The sequence below is a fragment of the Oreochromis aureus genome, linkage group 12 (genome assembly GCF_013358895.1).
Source record: "Oreochromis aureus strain Israel breed Guangdong linkage group 12, ZZ_aureus, whole genome shotgun sequence".
NCBI lineage: Eukaryota > Metazoa > Chordata > Actinopteri > Cichliformes > Cichlidae > Oreochromis > Oreochromis aureus.
Window position 1 is genome coordinate 39,422,587 of NC_052953.1, and position 21,941 is coordinate 39,444,527.

The window sequence follows — 21,941 nt, forward strand, 5'->3', positions numbered from 1 at the left end:
CCTCCTCTCCGGTATTTTGCTCCAGCCCTGAAAACCTGTGTTTAAGGACAAAATCAATTTAATCATCATGTCAAATCTTCTCAAACTCCTTGCTCCATGCAAAAGTCTGGATCCTTGAAATTTCCTGGAAACAAAACCTGTACTTTACATTTCATACTCAACTCTCCCCCTTATGATCCAATCTGTGTTACCACAAAGAAAACTTAAAACAGAACGGTCATCAATCATGTGTTTCTTCCGTTAATGGTAACATGAGTTATATCAAAAAATGTTTCCCTTTTAGCATTTTATAATGTAATAACATAATCCATCCCCAGTAAATAAAACAAAAATTCCCTCCAAGCAAACATCAGCATCCCCAGAATTAAGTCTTCCACTCCTCCTGTTTGCCAACATTTTATTCATCCCCACCTTGGTCCAGTCACACACTCACTCACATGCATTAACATCAGGTCTTGCTGATAGTGTGGACTCCCTCGCAAATGATCAGAGTCTTCACTCTCAGCAACATGAGCTCATTCATTTGTTTTATTTTGTTTTCTCTTTTTTAGAAAATAGTTCTTTATGGTTTTGTCTGGATTGGCTCGCGGCAATCTTTTAGACAGGGACTTTCAATCTGATCAGGTCCCCACAGGTAGCCTTTCCTCCACCCATTGAAATCTGGAAAAGTCACCTCATATTTGTTTATCCGGAAATTTATCAGCGCTGTTAGTTCACTTTCTTCCAGGCCTGCTTAGAGCAAAATGAGAAAAAAGAGAGCTGATTATTAGCTCATCAAAGTACAAAACAAAATCCCCTCACAGGTTTTTTAAGTGCACTGTTACAAAAACTATGGGCCCTTTTAGACATGTCCATGTTTATTAAAACTCCCTCTATTAAAATGAAAAACAACAGCCCCAAAAAATCTTAAACAATCTTAAATTTCACCCATTCAATGCACTGAACACCTCGTCAAAGCTGCACCGTTTTACACACAACAATGTCTCCTTTGACACTTCACCATACTTAGATTCAGCCTAAAATATAAACACGTTATAACAATGTGCCAACACTAAATTATAAATTTCTTATCCAAATCTGCACCTCTGAACTGTCTACTTTGCTTCCTTTCCTCAAGGCCTCAATCACACACACAGGAAGCTCCTCTGCGTCACTCACTTGAGCTAATTTGCATACTGAATCATATCTCCACAAGTAAACTTGGCAAGAGAAATACATGTTTAAAACTTATCACATTATTGAATTACTTTCATTTTCTTTCTATACTAATCACGTGCTTTAATCACTCAGTACGAGAGCACTCCTAAGTCACTCTTTTAGACTACTTTAGTCACTTTTCTTTTGTTTTTTCCATCTATTATATTAAACATTCACACCATTCTCTCACTCATACAAGCAGCAAGCTGATCTTCATTGCATATGCTTGTGTTCTTAGCCAGGTTTAATCAATATCTCTATACCTTAATCTTCATGAGCTTGTCTTTGTAAGGTTAATGCATTCTCTGTTTATATGTGTGGTTTGCATATGTTGCTTTGCAGTATTTCAGACTCCTTGACAATTCTCCACGTAAACAGTCAGTTTTCTCTTTCCCCAATTACTAACCAGAATTTTTGATTTCCCACCTTAAATAACAGCCCCCCTAGTCTTCAGCCAGGAGCTAGGGCCTGTTTTCCAGGTTCATGGACACATGATTCTGTGAACAATTCAACCAAAAACTTGCCTTAACATATCCAGTGATGTTAACCTATAACTTTCTTCCGACTGCTGCTGTGGAAAGTTGATCCGGTTCTGCTTTACTCCTGAAAATAACAAAACTAAGACATTTTCATTATTATCATCATTGCTTAAACGACCCATTTCTCTATCTCTGGTCAGAAATACCAATTATGCCATGCATGTAAGCGTGTTCTTCCTTGCTTTTTATGTTAATTGAGTGTAAGCTGCTTCTTCATTGCATCTTAAATTATAATCAGTTTTACTTCATGCATTTCTTCACTGAGTTTTAGATTCAGACTATCTCACTTCTGATTCATTTCAAAAATAATCTCACATGTAACAACTTGTGTATGTGTGTTTTCTATTCATTAATATAGTTGTCAGTTATTTTCTTTCATTATTTTAACCTTTTGTATTGTTTACCTCTTTGTTGTGATGTGGTGGACATCCCTAAACAGTCCTGAGTTCAGGCTTCAATTTTCATTCCAATCATATCCTATATAGTCAAACTCGTCCAGCTTCACCTCTCACTGGTCCCTTTTTCATTCACAGTGTCCTGTTCGGGCTTCAAAGCTCCACCAAACACAGTCTCAACTCAGCTGTTGTCTTCTTCTCTGTTTCTTTACAGTCTTTCTTTAGTTAAGTCCCAGCATGGCAAAATATCACATTCAGTGGCTTCAGTCTTATTTTCATTTGTTCTGTTTTCTTCTCCATTCATCCTTTCAGTCTTCTCTTCCAAGATTGATCCAAGCATAGCGAATATGAGAGTCAGTGCCTTCAAGCAGACACATCACACTGTTCTTCACCAGCATGCTGTTGCATCTTTCATACTGCTGGACTCATCAGTCGTCGTCAGTGTTACTGCTTTCGCTTGCACTGCTTTTAGCTTCAGTTAATTCTTCAAGTCCACGATGTTCTGTCGGTCTTCATCAGGAGATTGACTGTCCTTGACTGTCCTTTGAGTTTCTTCCCAGTTTCAGGGACAAAGTGACAGGTGAAGCTGTAGAATTTCAGCCAAAAGTGGCCTGTTTTTCCCAATTGTTCCTCTATACTTTCTTGCCGGTTACTCAAAGTTCAATGTTGAAAGAAGTCCACCTGTATTGGCACACTAAAGCATATAATTAGTATCATATTCATTTCTTTTTCTTAAAGGCTTCATTTGCTTCATGCGCCTAGAGGTAACTCATCTGTCTCTCTGTGTTCTTTCTTTACACACTCAGTTCCTTTTATGGGCATGCAAAGTTCCTGTTCACTATTTCCTGTTCTCTGCAGAGTCTGTCTCTCTTTATATTTATAGTCTAAAAACCCTCTTTAACACTAGAATTACTGAGCCTTTTTTCCCTGGTTCAAGTCCCTACTACTAGATTTACTGGCCTGCGCAGATTTTCGTAAATTCCCCCCGACCTTAACACCTTTTGGCACCCCGCTGAGATTTTCACAGGTCGTCACCTCCATTGTTCTCCTGCTTTTGTTGTGCAAACACACCCTCCCCCAACCCCTAACCATGAGAGATTCAAGTTTTTCCTTCCCTGCAAGGCTGCTTTCCTTCCTTACCTGCCTGCATGCCTGTCCATAAACATATATACACAGAGTTGTACATATATTTATATATTTATATAGCCACACCTTATATAATATGCATAAAGTCTAGTTATACACACAGACACATCTACATCATATATACACACACACACACACACACACACACATATATATATATATATATATATATATATATATATATATATATATATATATATATATATATATATATATATATACATATATATATATATATGTGTGTGTGTGTATATATGATATAGATGTGTCTGTGTCACATGTGATGTGTCTGTGTCTGTGTCACATCTACATCATATATACACACACACACACACATATAAAAAAAAAACACCCAGCACGCCCCTGCAGGCGGTTTTATCCTTCAAGCTCGGGTCCTCTACCAGAGGCCTGGGAGCTTGAGGGTCCTGCGCAGTATCTTAGCTGTTCCCAGGACTGCGCTCTTCTGGACAGAGATCTCCGATGTTGTTCCCGGGATCTGCTGGAGCCACTCGCCTAGCTTGGGAGTCACTGCACCTAGTGCTCCGATTACCACGGGGACCACCGTTACCTTCACCCTCCACATCCTCTCGAGCTCTTCTCTGAGCCCTTGGTATTTCTCCAGCTTCTCGTGTTCCTTCTTCCTGATATTGCTGTCATTTGGAACCGCTACATCGATCACTACAGCCGTCTTCTCCTGTTTGTCTACCACCACTATGTCCGGTTGGTTAGCCACCACCATTTTGTCCGTCTGCATCTGGAAGTCCCACAGGATCTTAGCTCGGTCATTCTCCATCACCCTTGGGGCATCTCCCATTTTGACCTCGGGACTTCCAGGTTATACTCGGCACAGATGTTCCTGTACACTATGCCGGCCACTTGGTTATGGCGTTCCATGTATGCCTTGCCTGCTAGCATCTTGCACCCTGCTGTTATGTGCTGGATTGTCTCTGGGGCATCTTTACACAGCCTGCACCTGGGGTCTTGCCTGGTGTGATAGACCCCAGTCTCTATGGATCTTGTGCTCAGAGCTTGTTCTTGTGCTGCCATGATTAGTGCCTCTGTGCTGTCTTTCAGTCCAGCTTTGTCCAGCCACTGGTAGGATTTCTGGATATCAGCCACCTCCTCTATCTGCCGGTGGTACATACCGTGCAGGGGCCTGTCCTTCCATGATGGTTCCTCACCTTCCTCCTCTTTCTTGGGTTTCTGTTGCCTGAGGTATTCACTGAGCACGCTGTCAGTTGGGGCCATCTTCGTGATGTATTCGTGGATGTTTCTTGTCTCATCCTGGACTGTGGTGCTGACACTCACCAGTCCCCGGCCCCCTTCCTTCCGCTTAGCGTACAGCCTCAGGGTGCTGGACTTGGGGTGAAACCCTCCGTGCATGGTCAGGAGCTTTCTTGTCTTTATGTCAGTGGCTTCTATCTCCTCCTTTGGCCAGCCTATTACCCCAGCAGGGTACCTGATCACGGGCAGGGCGTAGGTGTTGATGGCCCGGATCTTGTTCTTACCGTTCAGCTGACTCCTCAGGACTTGCCTGACCCTCTGCAGGTACTTGGTGGTTGCAGCTTTCCTAGCGGCCTCTTCATGGTTCCCATTCGCCTGCGGGATCCCCAGGTACTTGTAACTGTCCTCTGTGTCTGCAATGTTGCCTTCTGGTAGTTCGATCCCCTCAGTTCTGACTACCTTCCCTCTCTTTGTTACCATCCGACTACACTTCTCCAGTCCGAACGACATTCCAATGTCATTGCTATATAGCCTGGTAGTGTGAATCGATGTCTCGTTCACTCTTGGCATACAGCTTGATGTCATCCATGTACAGGAGGTGGCTGACAACCACTCCGTTCCGTAGTCGGTATCTGTAGCCAGTCTTGTTAATGATCTCACTGAGGGGGTTCAGGCCTATGCAGAACAGCAGTGGGGACAGAGCATCTCCTTGGTACATCCCGCACTTGATATATGTGTGTGTGTGTGTGTATAACTATGTATGTGTGTGTATAACTCTGTATATGTATATATATATATATATATATATATATATATATATATATATATATATATATATATATATGTGTGTGTGTGTGTGTATATATATATATATATATATATATATATATATACAGAGTTATACACACACACACACACACACACGTAGATAGATAGATATGTGTGTGTGTGTGTGTGTGTATATATATATATATATATATATATACACACACACACACACACACACACACACGTAGATAGATAGATATGATATGTGTGTGTGTGTGTGTGTATACATACACCAATATTTTTGAATACACGTGTCCATATTTATGCTTCCAGATTGTTTGTATAGTGCACTTTCTATACTGTGCTCTGTCCACTTTTTGCAATGACAATGCAGATTTTCCACTTGTGGGACAAATAAATGCAGATTTGCTGTGTGTGTGTGTGTGTGTGTGTGTGTGTGTGTGTGTGTGTGTGTGTGTGTGTGTGTGTGTGTGTGTGTATGCAACATTGGCATTTGTTTACTTAGATCCAAGGCAGGCCAAACCTCTGTGTTACAACCTACATACAAAAGACAGACATTCACAATATATGGGTACATTAAGTCTGTTTTATTTCAAAGTCTTTCAAACTTTGAAACAAACCTTGGTAGGGAACAGCTGTTCCTCACCAAGCATTTCTTGCAGCTGGCAACAACGGTCGTGCATTCAGTATAGTTGTGACTTCCGCAAAAAATGTGGTCAAAATCTCATGAGTAAGTTGAAGCATTTCTATCAGGCATTTCTGAAAGTTGTAACACAGAGGTTTGGGCTGCCTTGGATGTGAGCAACTCTGAGTGAGCAAATGCAAATGTGCCAGGCCTCAAGGACAATGGGTGGTTTGCACAACAAAAGCTGTAGGAGAAACAAGCTGACGACCTGTGAAAATCTCAGCAGGGGTGCTTAACACCTCGGGACTTGCACCAGAAAATAAAAAAGCCAGTAATTCTAGGGGGTATTGGGTTTAGGGAAGTTACGCAAATTTGCGCAGGATAGTAAACCTAGTGTTAATTCTACTAAATCTTGATCTAAAAAACAATACACCTTCATTTCACTCACACACATTTAAATAGAGCTCTTTCAAACCTCAGGCTTCAATCAGGAAAAATAAACTCAACCTCTCATACCATCACTCATGTGTTTCTTGAATTAAAGCACTTTCAAACTTTAAACATCCTATTTTACATCACAAAAGAAATATATTTCACACTCCTTTATTTCATACACACTTTTTAACTATTCCAAGTTTTTTGCATTTGTCAGTTTTTGTGACATCATTCACACAATACTTTCATAATCGTCTCACACACACACTGCCTCTTCTCTCAACCTCCCACTTTTTCACTCACTCAGACAAATCATGCAGAGACATTCAAATCAAATACTGACAGCATTCACACGGTTAAAATCACTCAAAATACGCTTTCATACGAGTATCTTGGACATGCCTTCCATAATCAGAAAGAGCAAGTCAAAAAGAAAAAAGAAAAAGAAAAACTGAAACCTCTCATCGTCTCACACACAGCTTCTCACCACACACACATAACTGAAAAATAAAACACACCAGCCTTTATGGCTCAAAATATATACATCTATCAAAATTCAGTCACTTACTATACATCCACTACAGCAACTCAAAACTTTATTTATAACCCTCTAATAAACATAAATGGCGTCTTAAACACACGCATTCAACAATGTTTTCAGCAGTACTTGTGAAACCAACTGTGGTTTAAGCAGTTCACAGCTTCTTAATTTGCATTTTATTGGCTTCTAGGACATTCTACTCTCTAATTCCTCTGTTTTCCTGTTATCTCCGTTTGACACACACAAACACCACAAACACACACTCCCCCTAAAAACCCACAAAAAACTATCCCTAAAAACACACACAAAAACCCATAAGAAACTTCATTCATTCATTTATTATTATTTTAAACCCTTAAGATGTTGTGCTGTGTTTCCTCTGTGCCCGCTGCAACCTATGTTAACATAAAGCCAAAATGTAAAAAGTCTGTCAAATCTAACTCCTTATATATTATGGAACTGGAAGAAAACCACTTACAATGTGCTAAACCCCTCCTTAGCCCAACAAACATCAAACAACTTACACCTATATCTATCACTCAAAGTCTACGTCAATACCTGAGAAACACCAAATGTGTCCAAATGACTTGGAGACACCAAAAGAGACATCACTTACAGACCTATTTATTAATGAAATTATTTCAAAGTCAATTTCAGTTTTCAGACCCCAAATAGCGGTCCTAAGTATCAACAGTTTATGTATCCTATCTCAAAACCCAGCAAAAAGTCATACAGTCATGGCAAGAAATAAAAACTTTACTTACAGTATGTAATAAACAAAACCAGCGTCTTAAATACAGGCGTTCAGCAATGTGTAACACTTTCTACGAACTTCCTAAAACTCTAGGGACCTCGCAGCTGCCTCATTTGCATTTTCACACACACACACACAGTCTAAAAATAATACCAGCCTGACTCACAGACTCCTCTCACACACAACTTTACACAGACGTCTTTATAATTACAATAACAACAATTATCAGGCCTGAGATTACACAACCTACAGAATTTTGACAAATTTAAATTAACCCTCCAAGGGACAAACTCCAAGTTTTTTGCGATCAATTAACCAGTCTCGGCCCCGGACCGTGGTCACATATCTAATGCCCTAACACAATTTAAAAGCGTCAACCAACTCAACCCCTGCTGAAAAGCTCTATTTTGGGGCATTTCACATCCCAGGCTTCCCCGAAGCTTTAAGTTAAAGTTACACGCCCGAAACCCGGTTTCTACTGACCAAAAAAGTGCAAACCACCGCCCCGGACGGTAAACTGACCTAGTCAGTAGCTATTTTGGAGCGTCGTTGTTCTCCACACTTGCCAAGTGAACTATCCCTCACCGAGGTAGATGTCGATCGTCACCGACAAATTGGAAGCCTCACCTTCCGACAATGCACTTTTTAGAATTCCCAGAATCCCACACTACAAAATTTAATTACTTTTGAAGACAACTCATAAAATTACACAAGCAATGTTATTGATGTCCAAGCCCGGCTTTATATTCAATTGAGACTTAACTGTCACAAACTCTTCGCCAATAACCTATAACTCTAAATTCACTCTGCAGTCCAACTGCTTTAAATACACTTATTCTCTTTACTCTTTACTTATTTTCAACGTTTCATTATCTTTACTTCAACTTCAATTCTCATGAGATTTTCACCAAAATCAAAACAGACCTTTGCCAGTAATTTCAGTGAGTAAACTTTTAATTTTGTAATCTCCAATTGGCACATTTTGGAAATAATTCAACAGGTAGTGCCTTACCTTTGAATAAGCCGGCTTATGTCCACTCACTTCGACCACTGACTCCTGTCTGCCCGTTCGAGCGCCTCGGACCCTCTCAGTCTCAACCTCCAACTCTCTCTACTCAACCCTCGGCCAATGCACCAAATGTTATGGGTCCGAAATTGAGGACGAGAGTAAAACAATGATGGTCCAGAAGAGGTCAATCAAACAATTGATTTTAATGAATACACGCAGCGTGGGGAGACGTACACTGGAAACCATCAGTCGTAAATCCCCACCCAAAAATACACTTCAGATTGCTTTTATAACATCTTTGCGTCACCTGTTGCTAGGCAAACTCAAATGCAACAAGAAGCTGAATACATTCAGGCCTTCACTCAGCTACTATTTTACTGTAACAATATACTCAGCATATAAGCTTTTAAGATTATAGATTTAACTCAACGATTTAAAGTGGTTGTAACTGCACCTGTAATAAACATGTTAATATTTGATTATGGTAACCCCTGTAATACAAATTATAACATAATGCCAGCAACTTCAATAAATGCTTGGATGAAATGATAATTAATGCAATGATAAAGATGATGGTTATGTAAAATAATCCTGTAATTCCACAATGTGTACATATATATATATATATATATATACATACATACATATATATATATATACACACACATATATATATATGTATATATATATATATACATATGTATATATATATATATATATATATATATATATATATATATATATATATATATATATATATATATATATATATATATATATATGTGTATATGTGTATATATGTATGTGTATATATATATATATGTATCTGTGTGTGTGTGTGTATATATATATGTGCCGCTTTAATAAGAAACAGACTGGACTTTTTCTGCAAGACATATTAGCATCAGACTGATCTTTTTTCTTTTTAGTTTTTCCTTCACCAAAAATATTAAAAAATCAACCGTGTTATTTTAAGTCAAGTCAAGTCAAGTCAAAATTTATTTCTATAGCACATTTAAAAGACTAGCGTACATCAAAGTGCTTCACAATAAATTTTAACTTTGCTGAAGCTGAACTGGGGTGACGCACAATGTTGTCAATGTCTTCATTCTAACCATGTCTGTTTCTCTCTTTCCTCTTCTCACTTCTCTCTCTATAATGGACCAGGAGTGCAACTGGAGAGGCTTGGCATGAGATCATGTTATCGTGCTTGAGTCACCGTACATGTGATGAGCGATCAGGGACCGACGGGAAAGAGTGTGGCAGCGATTTTGCCTACTTCTACTTTGTCTCTTTCATTTTTCTCTGCTCCTTCCTGGTCAGTACTGAAGCCTAAATGTCACCATTGCAGCTGACACATTTGATTGTTTAACTATTGGCCAAAGAGGCCAAACTCTTCATTCTGCTATTTTATAATATTTATGTCTGAATTGCTGATCACAACACAGAGTAAATATAAAACTTATTGTGAACCCTTGCACCCGCCCAGCTTTAAGCCAACTAATCAGAAATACGCAAGTGCTAGTTAGTCATCACATATCTGGGACAGAGTAATGATCATTACTGGTCATTTCCTCAAATTGTTAATGAATGAATAAATCAACACTTGTTAATGAGTTTATCAGTGCAGGATTTTTGCTCCCTGAGAAGATAAACACAACCAGTATTCCACTATTCCACACTATTAAGGTAAAACAGTAATAGTGAAAAGTCATAATCAAAATATAAGAAAAGGTTTTTAAAAACGGAAAAAAGAATAAATCAGAATCCACAGAATGCGTAGAGTTGGCATTAAAGTTAATGGCATTAAAGAACTTCTGTACATTACTTAGTAACAGGGTATATAGACAGATGCAAGGCTATAGACAAGTTTAAGAGGCAATATAGCTAAATTGTTCTGCCTCTACAGCCATGGAACAGGGTTCCATTAAAGTGTGAAATTAAAATTGAAAATATGATCTTAAAATTTCTCATAAATTTCCTCTGGGTATTAAATGTGTAAATTGTTAGTAATATTTTGTACTGTTGCTTCTTTATATAATTTGTAAAAGCTTCTTGTCCCTTAGAACTGTCCCAGCATGCTGCCAGCCATGCCACTTTGTCCTATCTGTAACGTTTCAGCAGCAGGCTGTATTTTACATCTGTTTTATCAGATTAAACATTAAAAAGTGTTAAATTCAATTATTATTCATAGCATCTCCAAACCATAATTAGGAATTAGTTTATGTATACAATATAAAAGTTAGGCTCTGTAATTTGTTAATTTTTCTTGTCCGTTTGTGCTTTGCAGGTATGCTTATATTAACATATTTTTTCATGGTCGTATGACATGCTAAGGGGCACTAACCTAATACCATAACTGGCACTGTTTTCTATGGTTCCTACCTTGGTAACCTCTAGTTGGCCTTAGAGACTATAGAAGCTGTACCAGCAGAAAACCATGGAAAGCAGCAAAGTTGAACTTAACACAGTGTGGATTTAATTTCCTTCCAAAAATGCCTTCCACGTAGACTCAGGTTTTATTGACACTGTTCTAACCAGGTCAAAACACAGGTCTAACTACCTGATGTCTGTCTTCTAGATGCTGAACCTGTTTGTGGCTGTCATAATGGATAACTTTGAGTATCTGACCAGAGACTCGTCCATCCTGGGGCCTCATCATCTCGATGAGTTTATCCGGGTTTGGGCTGAGTACGACCCAGCTGCGTGGTATGTTAAAGCCTTCATCTGGCCCCAGAGAACAGAATACACAGTAAAGTGGAGGAAAGAACTCTCTAGCCTTACTCCTCTCTCCCCTGTTTGTGACTATGGTGACTGAACAAGGCCTCATTCCTGTACCTTGTTGTTTGCAGTCAGCCCTCTGATGATTATTGGGATTTTGGTTTGTTTTTTTTGTTGTTTATTGTGTTGTTTTGTTTTGTTTTGTTTTTTTGTTTTTGAAGCTGTCCTGAATGGTTGTTTATTTATGTGCTTGTTCTTTTCCGCAGCGGACGGATTTCCTATAAGGATATGTACAATTTGTTACGTGTTATCTCACCCCCCCTTGGCTTAGGGAAGAACTGCCCTAATAGGGTAGCATACAAGGTTTGCAAATACCAGACATTTCCGTCACTAGGGTGCTTTGTGTACCTCTATGCCAAGAGAATTTTAACTGAATGGCTGTGCACCAATGAAATCGCCTTTACACTAGCACTTGCCCCTTCAAACTGTCTGGCTTTGGTTGATGATCCTGGAGTGGAAACAAAGTTTTCAAAGCTGTCCCAACATGTTGCCTGCCATACCACTTTCTTCTGTCTGTAACGTTTCAACTGCAGACTGCATTTTACTTTACAGACTGAGCCTTAAAAAGTCTTAAATTCAATTCAGTTATGGCAAATCAAAACAATCAAGAACAATGTTATCTTTTTTGTACATATCTGCCTCGTGAAAGTTAGGCTACGAGCAACCACAGCAGATTTCAGGCTGGCATTGAAACCTTTGTCTCCGTGCACCCTGGTTGTAGTACCAGTGAGATGTCTGCAAGCATGCTGTGGCAGATATCCCCATTACACTGCTGTCATTTCTCTTTCGTTTCATCAGCATCCTGTGTGGGTCTGAACATTGTCCCATTTTTCTCCCCTCCTCCCTTGACTCACTCTTTACCATTCCATGTTTCCTCTCAGGAATCCTGAGCTCCATAGCGGTGCATCCATCCCTGCGCCCTGACACAGTGGCCGAGGATGGCATATACCTTCCATCTCACTCAAGGAAATCTATTAACAACAGATTTCTGTTTTTCCTTCCCATTATTCTGCTGTTTTGTTGATTTCATTTTATTTCTTTTTCCCCTTCTCTAACTTCCCATCCTTCTCTGTTTGCATTCTATTTATGTTTTGATTTCCTACCCTGTGAAGTGGCCGTATCAAGTACCTCGATATGTATCAGATGCTGCTCCACATGTCCCCACCCTTAGGTTTGGGAAAGAAATGTCCACCAAGAGTCGCCTACAAGGTAGACCCTCCTCTTCTGCCACTTTCTTCCCTCTTCTCAACAATCTTTTTTCCATTGGCGTGAACTCAAGCCAATGTCTTTGCTCTGCACTTTTCCCACATTTCTTTGTTTTGCTAGTGCTCTGATATTTTGAGTGTAAGTCCCTCATCTTTTCTGTCTTACCGTTTTGCTAATAGTAGCTGCTGCTTTGGATTAATACCCATCCCTAATTATAAGAACAGACCTTAATTAAGAATGCTTGATTAAGATATACAATGTATATGGAGGGAAATTGCTCCCTTGCATCAGTATTTCTTTTCAGTGGTATACCTTAGTTTGGGTTTTATTTTGTGAAGCAGTGAGTTTTGCATCCATGTGTGTGTGTGTGGGAGTGTGTGTGCGTGTACGTGCGTATGTGTGTGCAAGTATGTATGTCCAGGTGTGTGTGGGTATGTCTAGCTTGTGTTGCTTTTCTGTGGAAGAAATGTTTTGTATATGTGATTTTGATTCTGTGGTTCTGTCTGTTCTGTCTGTACTGCCCTTTTTTTTCCTCATCTTTCTGTCATATCATCTCAGTCTATCCACTGTGTGGAAATATCTGTTGCGTGCATGTGTCTGTATGCGTTTGTGTGGGTGTTTCTTTCTTTTTGTGTTAGAATATTAGAGGTGCTAAACCTTGATTTAACCTAGACACTATTTCTAGCTGATCACGTTATCTTTATCTGGATAGCCAATCTAAATAAGGAAATTTGCATGTTAACACAGGGGCAAATGCAAACAGTGTAGTCATCATCACATTCTAGCTATGCTTTGACTTATACTGTGACCAAGTTACATTTGAGGAAATCTTTACACTGTGGTCACCTTGTTCACAAGGTTTAAAGACATTGAACTGGAACTTCCAGCAGGATTTCTGTATTGATTACTCAATTACTCAAACATTTTAATATTCACCTAAGTCACAATTATTACCAAAGACAGTCCGAATAAACTAATAACAGAAAAGGCACATAACAGAGTGGGGCCCATGTTGGAGCAAAATAATACAACCCCAAATCAGAAAAAGTTGGTAGAGTATGTTAAATAAAAATCAAACTGAAAACAGTACTTTGTTAAATTATCTTTGACCTGTATTACATTGAAAACAATACAACAGCACATTATTTAATGTGTTCCTCATGTAGGGATGGGTATCGTTTAGGTTTTATCCAATACCGGTGCCAAACCGGTACTTTAGAAACGGTGCCGGTGCTTAAACGGTGCTCAAACCGGTGCTTAAAGAATGGAGAACACAAAATTGGTCCAAAAACCTCTCATGTTTAGCTGTTTTTTTGTAAAAAGATAACAATGTTAGCCTTTTCTGCAGCTATAGGGCATATATGGTATCACTCTTGGCTGGAAGCAGTGCTTAAACAATGGAAAAAACACAAACTTTGTCCAAAAACCTCTCATGTTTAACTGTTTTCCACTTTTTCTTTGGTCATTTTAGCCTTTTTGGCCAGGGTGAAGGGAGTATCTGCCATCAAACAAGAAGACAGCCGCATGTAACTACGACGGTGTTTGCTAGTTCACCTTACATGCATTAATGTAATAATGTGGTTAGCGTACTCAACGTTAATTACACACGAACTCTCACGGTTTGCCGGGGCAAGCCGTGTGGGAACAATTTAGGACCAGGGAGCGGCAGCTCAGGTGCAGGTGAGTATTTATTAACGAAGAAAATACTAACAACAAAGGCACTGGGAATATGAAACTAGAACCTAAACTGGGTAACACTAACAAAACAAACCAGAAACGAAGATGCAGGGAGGTCCGGGGAAATACACATGGAGAGACGCAGGGAGACCGAGGGGAAACAACACAGAATGACGGAGGGGACTAACGCAGACGAACCAGCAACGACTAAGACAGAAGACACGACTTAAAAACACTCAGAGAACAAAGGGAGATTACACACAGGTGGGAGACACAGCTAGGAGTGATAACGTGACGAGACTAGGGAGGCAAACTGAAAACACTCACATAAGACACAGACCTTCACAATAAAACAGGAACTAATACATGCAAGAACACAGACTACGAAACGCGGACATAACAAAGGAAAACATGGCAGAACAGAATAAAACCTAAACAGAGGAAGAGCAGCACCAAAATTACAATAAAAGAAAAACACAAAACGCCGGGTCAAAGGACCCAGGATCATGACACGAACAACATGAAGCTACTCATGCAGAGGAGAACGGCTGGTGCTGCCATCATCATCCGTCATCATTTCTGCTACACTGGCAGGGCTAGGGGCCAGGACTCTCCTCTTTGGGTTTTTGGGGGATGTTGCTAACTCCGGGTCCGATAACAGGCACCACACCCGCAGCAGATGTGCAGGGTGTGAGGTCTCGCAGCAAGCTATCAAACACGGCGCATTTCTCGGCTTTAAAAAGAAACGCTATGTGTCGCCAGGTGTTTCATCAGATATGAGGTGTTACCTCCTTTGACAGTATCACAGTATCAGCTTAAAGCACTTGTTGCAGGCTGCTGAGTTTGCATCTTTTGCTGTGAAGTACAGCCAGACTTTTGACCTTGGGCATTTTTAATCTATAGCTCTGCTCTAAAAGAACGTATGTACCTGGCCCCGCCTACTATCCTCGGAAACGTAAAATGATTGGCTAGAATTGGCACAGGAAAAAAAAAGCACCGAAATAAAGCACCGAAATGTGCGCTGCTTTTCGGTCTGGTTACTGCCGTTTATGTCAGAACGACACCGGTACCCATCCCTATCCTCATGATTTTTTTTTTAAATTATATCTTTATTTGGAATGGACAAGAAAAATTCATCAACATAGCAATATATGAATAACATGAAAACAGAGTGTGTAGTGTTTTCAGCAAGGATGTTGGTGGCACCGTGTTAAACCACAAATGAAGACCCTGGAGTTTAGTTGCAGCTTGTTTAATTGTCTCCATGAATATGTGGTGAAAACTGAAATGACAGAAAATAAACTCCATCTCAACAGGTAGAAACATGTTTACATCAATAAAGTGCACTACTCTCACTAAAACATTCATGTTAGCAAAATATACATTAATATCCAAAGCTATCTGTATAAACTGTCATATAAAGTAACTTACGGCGTTCCAGCCTGATAATTCAGAGTAGATGGCATCTGATTACATCTCCATACTGCCTTTAGCATGTAGAGCCTGTTTCTCAGCAAAAACTGAGTGCATGACCAAAACCGGAAGTGCTTGACCGGAACCGGAAGTGCGCTGCCAGAACAGGAAATACATTTTAGGGATATTTTCCCTTTAACTAAAACGTATGTAAAGCATGAATTATTGATTTTAACAACACGTAATAATTTTTTAATTTAATCTTTTTAGATTTATTTATTTCAAACTTATGAACTTATTTATTCAGAGAAATGCCTTAAGGGCAACACAGAGTGCTTCTAGGTTTTTTTTTAGAGTTAAGTCCAGGAGAACAAATGATAAACACAGTAATCAACAGGTGCATATTATCCTGTATTACTAGGAGAGTTGCCTGATGAATAAAGTTCATCAGTTCACATGTTCTCCAGAAGGGGACTCATATTACATAAAGGTAGAACACATTATATGGAACTATAAACATGAACTGGGGGGTTGCCTGTGCTGCTGTCATGGCGAAAAATAAAATAAATAAATAAATGAAACAAGTGAATTAACAGTGGTCAGAATTTGGATAAGTAGGTTAAAAAAGTACAAGTAACAGTGGGATCAAGTAAAGTCAGCTCTTGTGGGGGTAATGAATAGAATCCAATTGTTTCAAATTTGGTAGAATTTGGCCTTTTGATTTCTTAACAGATATGTCAGTTTTTCCCATCCTAAATATCTCTAAAATGATCCCAAACCAGTCATCCAGGGTAGGCTGGACTGGGCTTAACCATCTTCTTGTAATTGTTTTTTTACTTGCCACCAAGAGTAATTGCACCAACTTAATCTCACTCCTACGTTCCAGAAAAGGGGCCAGACCCATGTATAAGACCTTAAAATCTAGAGGAATTTGAGTGTTAAAGACTGTGCTTAAGGAGGCCTGGACACCCATCCAGAAAATTTTTAACCTGGGACAGTCCCAAAAGACATGAAAATGATTAGCAACAGTCGAGACACATTGTCTCCACCATTGCATACGAGTACCTTTAAAACTCTCCTGATATGGTGTCTTGAAGTATCTAATATTATTCTTCCAGCCGTGTTCCCTACAGCTCATAGAACTGGATGTGGACCACTGGCAGGACCAAACATTTTCCCACTCCCCCACAGAAATAGCAATCCCTGATTCCCTTTCCCATTTATCTTTAATGTATAAAGTGTTATCCTTGCTGGCACTAGAGAGGGCTTTGTATAGTTTAGAAATAGATTTAGGATCATGGTTGTAGCATTTTTCAGGATGTGGAAAAAATGTGACTCAGCATCTGTAAAGTCTGAGAATTTGCACTCATGATCAATATATGATCTCAGCTGTAAGTATCTGTGAAAGTTGTACTGTGTCAGGTTGTGTTTTTCGCGCAAGGTCTCAAAGCTAAGCACAATGTTTCTATGAGTAAGGGAGAGGAATGTTGTAAGGCCATAAGATATCCACGATTTAAAGTTAGAGTAATGTCTGTTTGGAATAAAATCTGAGTCAAAAACAAACCACCTGAAAATTCTTAACATTTTGTGTATCCCACAAATGTTGATTACCTTCTGCCAAACTTGAAGGGTGTGGGTTAACCAAGGGTTCTCCAACTTTTCCAGCCGACACATTAGACCCTTATCTGCTATTACAGCTTGTAGGGGGAATCGGTCCAACAGGCTGGACTCCAGTTCCTTCCACCTAGCTATGTATGACTTGTTGGACCAATATAAGAGGGGGTTATTTGAGCGGCATAATAATAATTCCTGAGGCAGGGGAGACCCAATCCTCCCTTTTCCTTGGGGAGCTGGAGGGTGGCATATTTAATCCTTGGCTTTTGGCCCTGCCAGATAAATCTGGAGATGCATTTGTCCCACTCAATGAATTGGTAATCGCTCACTTCTGTTGGCAAGTTTCTAAAAAGGTAAAGCAGTCTGGGGAGCATGTTCATCTTAATTGCAGTTACCCAGGAGCTGAGACTCAAGGAGGAGACCAGATTCCATCTGTGCATATCAGCTTTTATACTTGCAGATATTGGCTCATAGTTTGCCTGAAAGAGCCCTGAGAGGTCCACAGTCAGATATATTCCCAGGCAATGTTCCCTCTAAGCTGCGCGGGTGCGCAATTGCGCACTGCTGGCACGGTCTCCGTGCACAGAAAATCTGCGTTGCGCACAAAAAAAATCTAACCTGAATTGAAATTAAAATAAATACGTTAACAATTCATTCTGTTTTACAGTGTGAGTCAGTAAGTGACCGGTGACTGGCTGCTCCAGCCAATCATGCGATTCACATTCGTATATACGCAGCTAATCAACGTTGTTGACAGGCTATGACAGCGTCCTTATGTGCAGACACCGGTGTTTTAGCGAGCAAAGCGGCATGGCTGATGTGGAGTGAAGCCACGTTAATGACATCGTGTACAACCATTGGAGATGTGAGCAGGACAGACGGAACAATTGACAGAAAACGTGTGGACTTTATACCAGTTTTTAAATTGTGTTGATAGGCCACGTAAAACCAGAGTTATGATAAAAAATATATGCAATGTTTGTTTTTTTCCTGAATATTATCGTTGTTTGTATTTACTGCAGGAATAAACGGTAAAACAGCGTTTCATTAGGAAAGTGTGTTTTCAGTGTGTTGTCTTGTGTAGTTAGTGTGTAGTGTAATCAATAGTTTTGTGTGTGTCAGAACAATGAGGCGACTGCTGAATGTTACAGGTGTTACAAGAGTGATTCATCTATATTTGTCAGGCCTGCAGGTATCAGGCTTGTGAGGTTTCCAGGAGAACATCACAAGCCATCAGGCTTGTGATGTTCTTCTGACCTGTGGACAGAAATTATTTTTTGGAGTGGCATAAATAATTTGTGTGGCATCAAATTTGATGGAGAACACCTGATTGTTCTGTAAATAGTTTGAAATGTTTATTTAAAAAAACGCCTTGGCTGCAGTTTTAGGTAAATAGCTGCAAAAAACTTTGTTGTTGGCAAAACTCAGTTACTTTTTTGAAGAAGTAAATATATAATTAATTGCCCAACATTGGTCATTATATACTGTATTTTGCAGACAGAGAGTTACAGGACTCTCTCCCAGACCACAGAGTCATACTCATAATACAAGTCAGAGCTTTAGAAAAAAAAAGAAGAAAGAAAGTTGTGTTTTCAAAATTGGATAATTGGAGTTATTTTTACTTCCAATAGTGTTAACATACTTCCAATAGTGTTAACATACTACACAGGTCATGAACAAGACTTCTTATAATTTTTATTGTAAGTGGGCTAAAGCACTTAATTAAAAGTAGTCTAACATAAATATAAATGCTGTAATTTGATTGTTTTGATAAACCATGTAACTGGATTCAATGCTGGCGTGACCACAGTGCACACGTCTAATGTTGCTTACAGTGGTCGAAGGGACCGCTCAGGGAGTTTTTGTGTTTGCTCAAACACATGAAAAATTAGAGGGAACATTGTTCCCAGGTACTTAATTTTCTCATTATCCCAATTTACTTTAAATTTTCTATGTAAAGCTGCAGGAGCTGTATAATTTAAAGTCATCACCTGTGTTTTTGAAATGTTAACCTTATAACCAGATAGCTTCCCAAAATCAGTTAAAGTAGACATCAATTCAGTAAACGACCTCTCCGGCTCCCCCAGGCAGGCCAGTACATCATCGGCAAACATTACTACTTTATGTTCAACTCCTGACAATGCAATACCCTTAATATTATAATTTTGTCGAATCGACTGGCCTAATGTTTCTATAAATAAATCAAAGATAAGTGGCGAGATTGCGCAACCCTGCCTGCAGCCACGTTCCAGAATAAAGGGCTTAGACAAATCACCATTTACCTTAATACGGGCTGAAGGTCGAACATAAAGAGCTTGGATTACTCTAATAAACTTGTCTTGAAAGCCAAACTTCCCCAGAACCTTGTACAAAAATACCCATCTGACGGAGTCGAAGGCTTTCTCAGCATCGAGACTTCCTATTATTGATTGAGTTTTGTTTTGTTGTATTTGAGTAGAGATGTGTAATATTTTTCTAATGTTGTCAGTTGTTTGTCTATACTGAATGAAACCAGACTGATCTAAATTAATGAGGTCAGGTAGCAACTTTTCCAGTCTACGGGCAAGAATAGAGGTAAATCATTTGTAATCCAAATTAAGGACACTGACCGGTCGATAGTTTCCACATTCTCGTTTATCTTTCCCTTCTTTTGGGATAATTGAAATAGTTGCCTCCCTCCAAGAGGGTGGGATTTCTCCCTCCTGTAGGATGTAGTTAAATGACTTCAGCAATATGGGGACTAGATCTGCCCTCAGGCTGTGATACCACTGAGAACTGAACTAGAGATGGACCGATCTGATATTACGTATCGGTATCAGTCTGATACTGACCTAAATTACTGGATCGGATATTGGAGAGAAATAAAAAATGTAATCTGATTCATTAAATATTACGAAAGCGACTCACAAAACTTGCAACATGGCGTAACTCAGCTCATAACCTTAGCACGTCGGAGCAGTATGCGTCACGTGATAGAGTGGCTGTGGCGTGCCAGACCTCTCGGCGGTCTGGTTGAGCATTTGGAGCCTCGCTACCAAACCGGCATTTCATCTTCGAGAAAGTTATCCCAGAAGGAAGTAAAGCATGTGTCTAAGTTCATCTCTGCATGTTAGTAAAGCATTCCCACGTTAAGCTTAACAACCGATATATGGAGCGACTGCCTCTTCTCTCTCCTTCCCTCTCCTGTTGCTACTTCAATCATGAAACTGATCAATGATCAGCTGATCGGCTTTTCTGTCGTGGCTCCCGTCTCTCGTTTGTTTTTGGCCCACTTTGCACCAGAAAGAGGAAACCAGCGGCTGAACAACAGCAGCACGTTTAAGCTTGATAAGCTGTTGTTAGAATTTATTTAATATTACTTTCTACACCAGGATCCTTTTCTACTTAGCTGACAGCTGGTAACTGTGCAGGAGCGGGTCTAGCAAAGTTATGCCAGGGGGGCAGGTAGGGCATTAACAGGGAAAAGGGGGCACAAAGACATACTTTTCTTTCTTATTCTCATTTAAAATGTCTAGCTTTTAATAAATAATTATCTGAATCCTACACCCAAAGTTTTAATCTGATGTAAAATGTATAGAAGTCCATTGCTGTATATAGAAACTGTTAAGTCTAACAGCTATAGTACGTTTTCCCTTTGGGACGGTACCATCTGTGCAGTCTGCAATTCTGTTAAAGAAAGATGTTGAATCTATTTCAGTATATCTGTATTCTGATTCCGATTCTGATTATTTAATTATTGTGGAAAAATAATTTATTTCTGTGCATTTTTTTTCACGTGCATTAAATTAAAGTTGATTACATCGATTAAGCATCATGAGGCGGAGGGTGTGGGGTGGTTCCCTATTTTTTCTTTTGCTGGGAGTTGGCAACCCTATTAGTTAGGTTGCTTAATATTTCCGCTAAGTACTCTTTAAAATACCAGAATAGGGAGGATGGAGGGTTTAAGTTTATTAGATTGATCAGTATTGCTGAACTATTAAATATTTTGGGTGCACTGTATTTTTTGCATACAGGTATAACAGAATAGCTTTAATATTTGTTTGTTTTTTTAAACTTGAGTATGAACTTATACAAAATGCAGCAAGATATTAAAAAACAGTTTTATTGATTGAAAAATACACTATATCGGATTCATGTCGGTATCGGCAGATATCCAAATTTATGATATCGGTATCGGTATCGGACATAAAAAAGTGGTATCATGCCATCTCTAAACTGAACCCATCCAGACCAACTGCCTTTCCTGGTTTTAATCTGGAAAGATCTGCATTAATGTCTTCCACTTTGAGCGTATCCCAGAGAATAGTTGGAGATACCTCCCCTGTGTCATTAATTTCTAAAAATTTTTAATGTCTTCCTTTATTTTAGAAACTGTGATAGGATCATTAAGCAAGTGCAAATTAAATTTCCACAGAATGGTACGTTTTTTCCTAGCCACCTGCAACGATAGAGAGATAGGACTATGGTCAGATAAAACTCTCGTTAATATGTCACATTCTTTGATCCTAAATCTCTCCATATTAAACATGAAAAAGTAGTCCAGCCTTGCATAGACTTTAAATGAGCCAGAATAGTGAGTGAAATCTCTGACAGATG

The 21,941-nt window shown here is 39.3% G+C and overlaps 1 protein-coding gene across 1 annotated transcript in view; it reads left to right on the top strand.

The window, feature by feature from the left end:
• cacna1ba (calcium channel, voltage-dependent, N type, alpha 1B subunit, a) overlaps positions 1-21,941 on the top strand; it is a 340,688-nt gene that overhangs the window by 202,009 nt on the left and 116,738 nt on the right. The window contains exons 36-38 of the mRNA XM_039620693.1: positions 9,822-9,972; positions 11,236-11,363; positions 12,548-12,644. Of these exons, the coding sequence (XP_039476627.1) occupies positions 9,822-9,972; positions 11,236-11,363; positions 12,548-12,644 (376 nt within the window). The remainder of the gene's footprint in view (positions 1-9,821; positions 9,973-11,235; positions 11,364-12,547; positions 12,645-21,941) is intronic.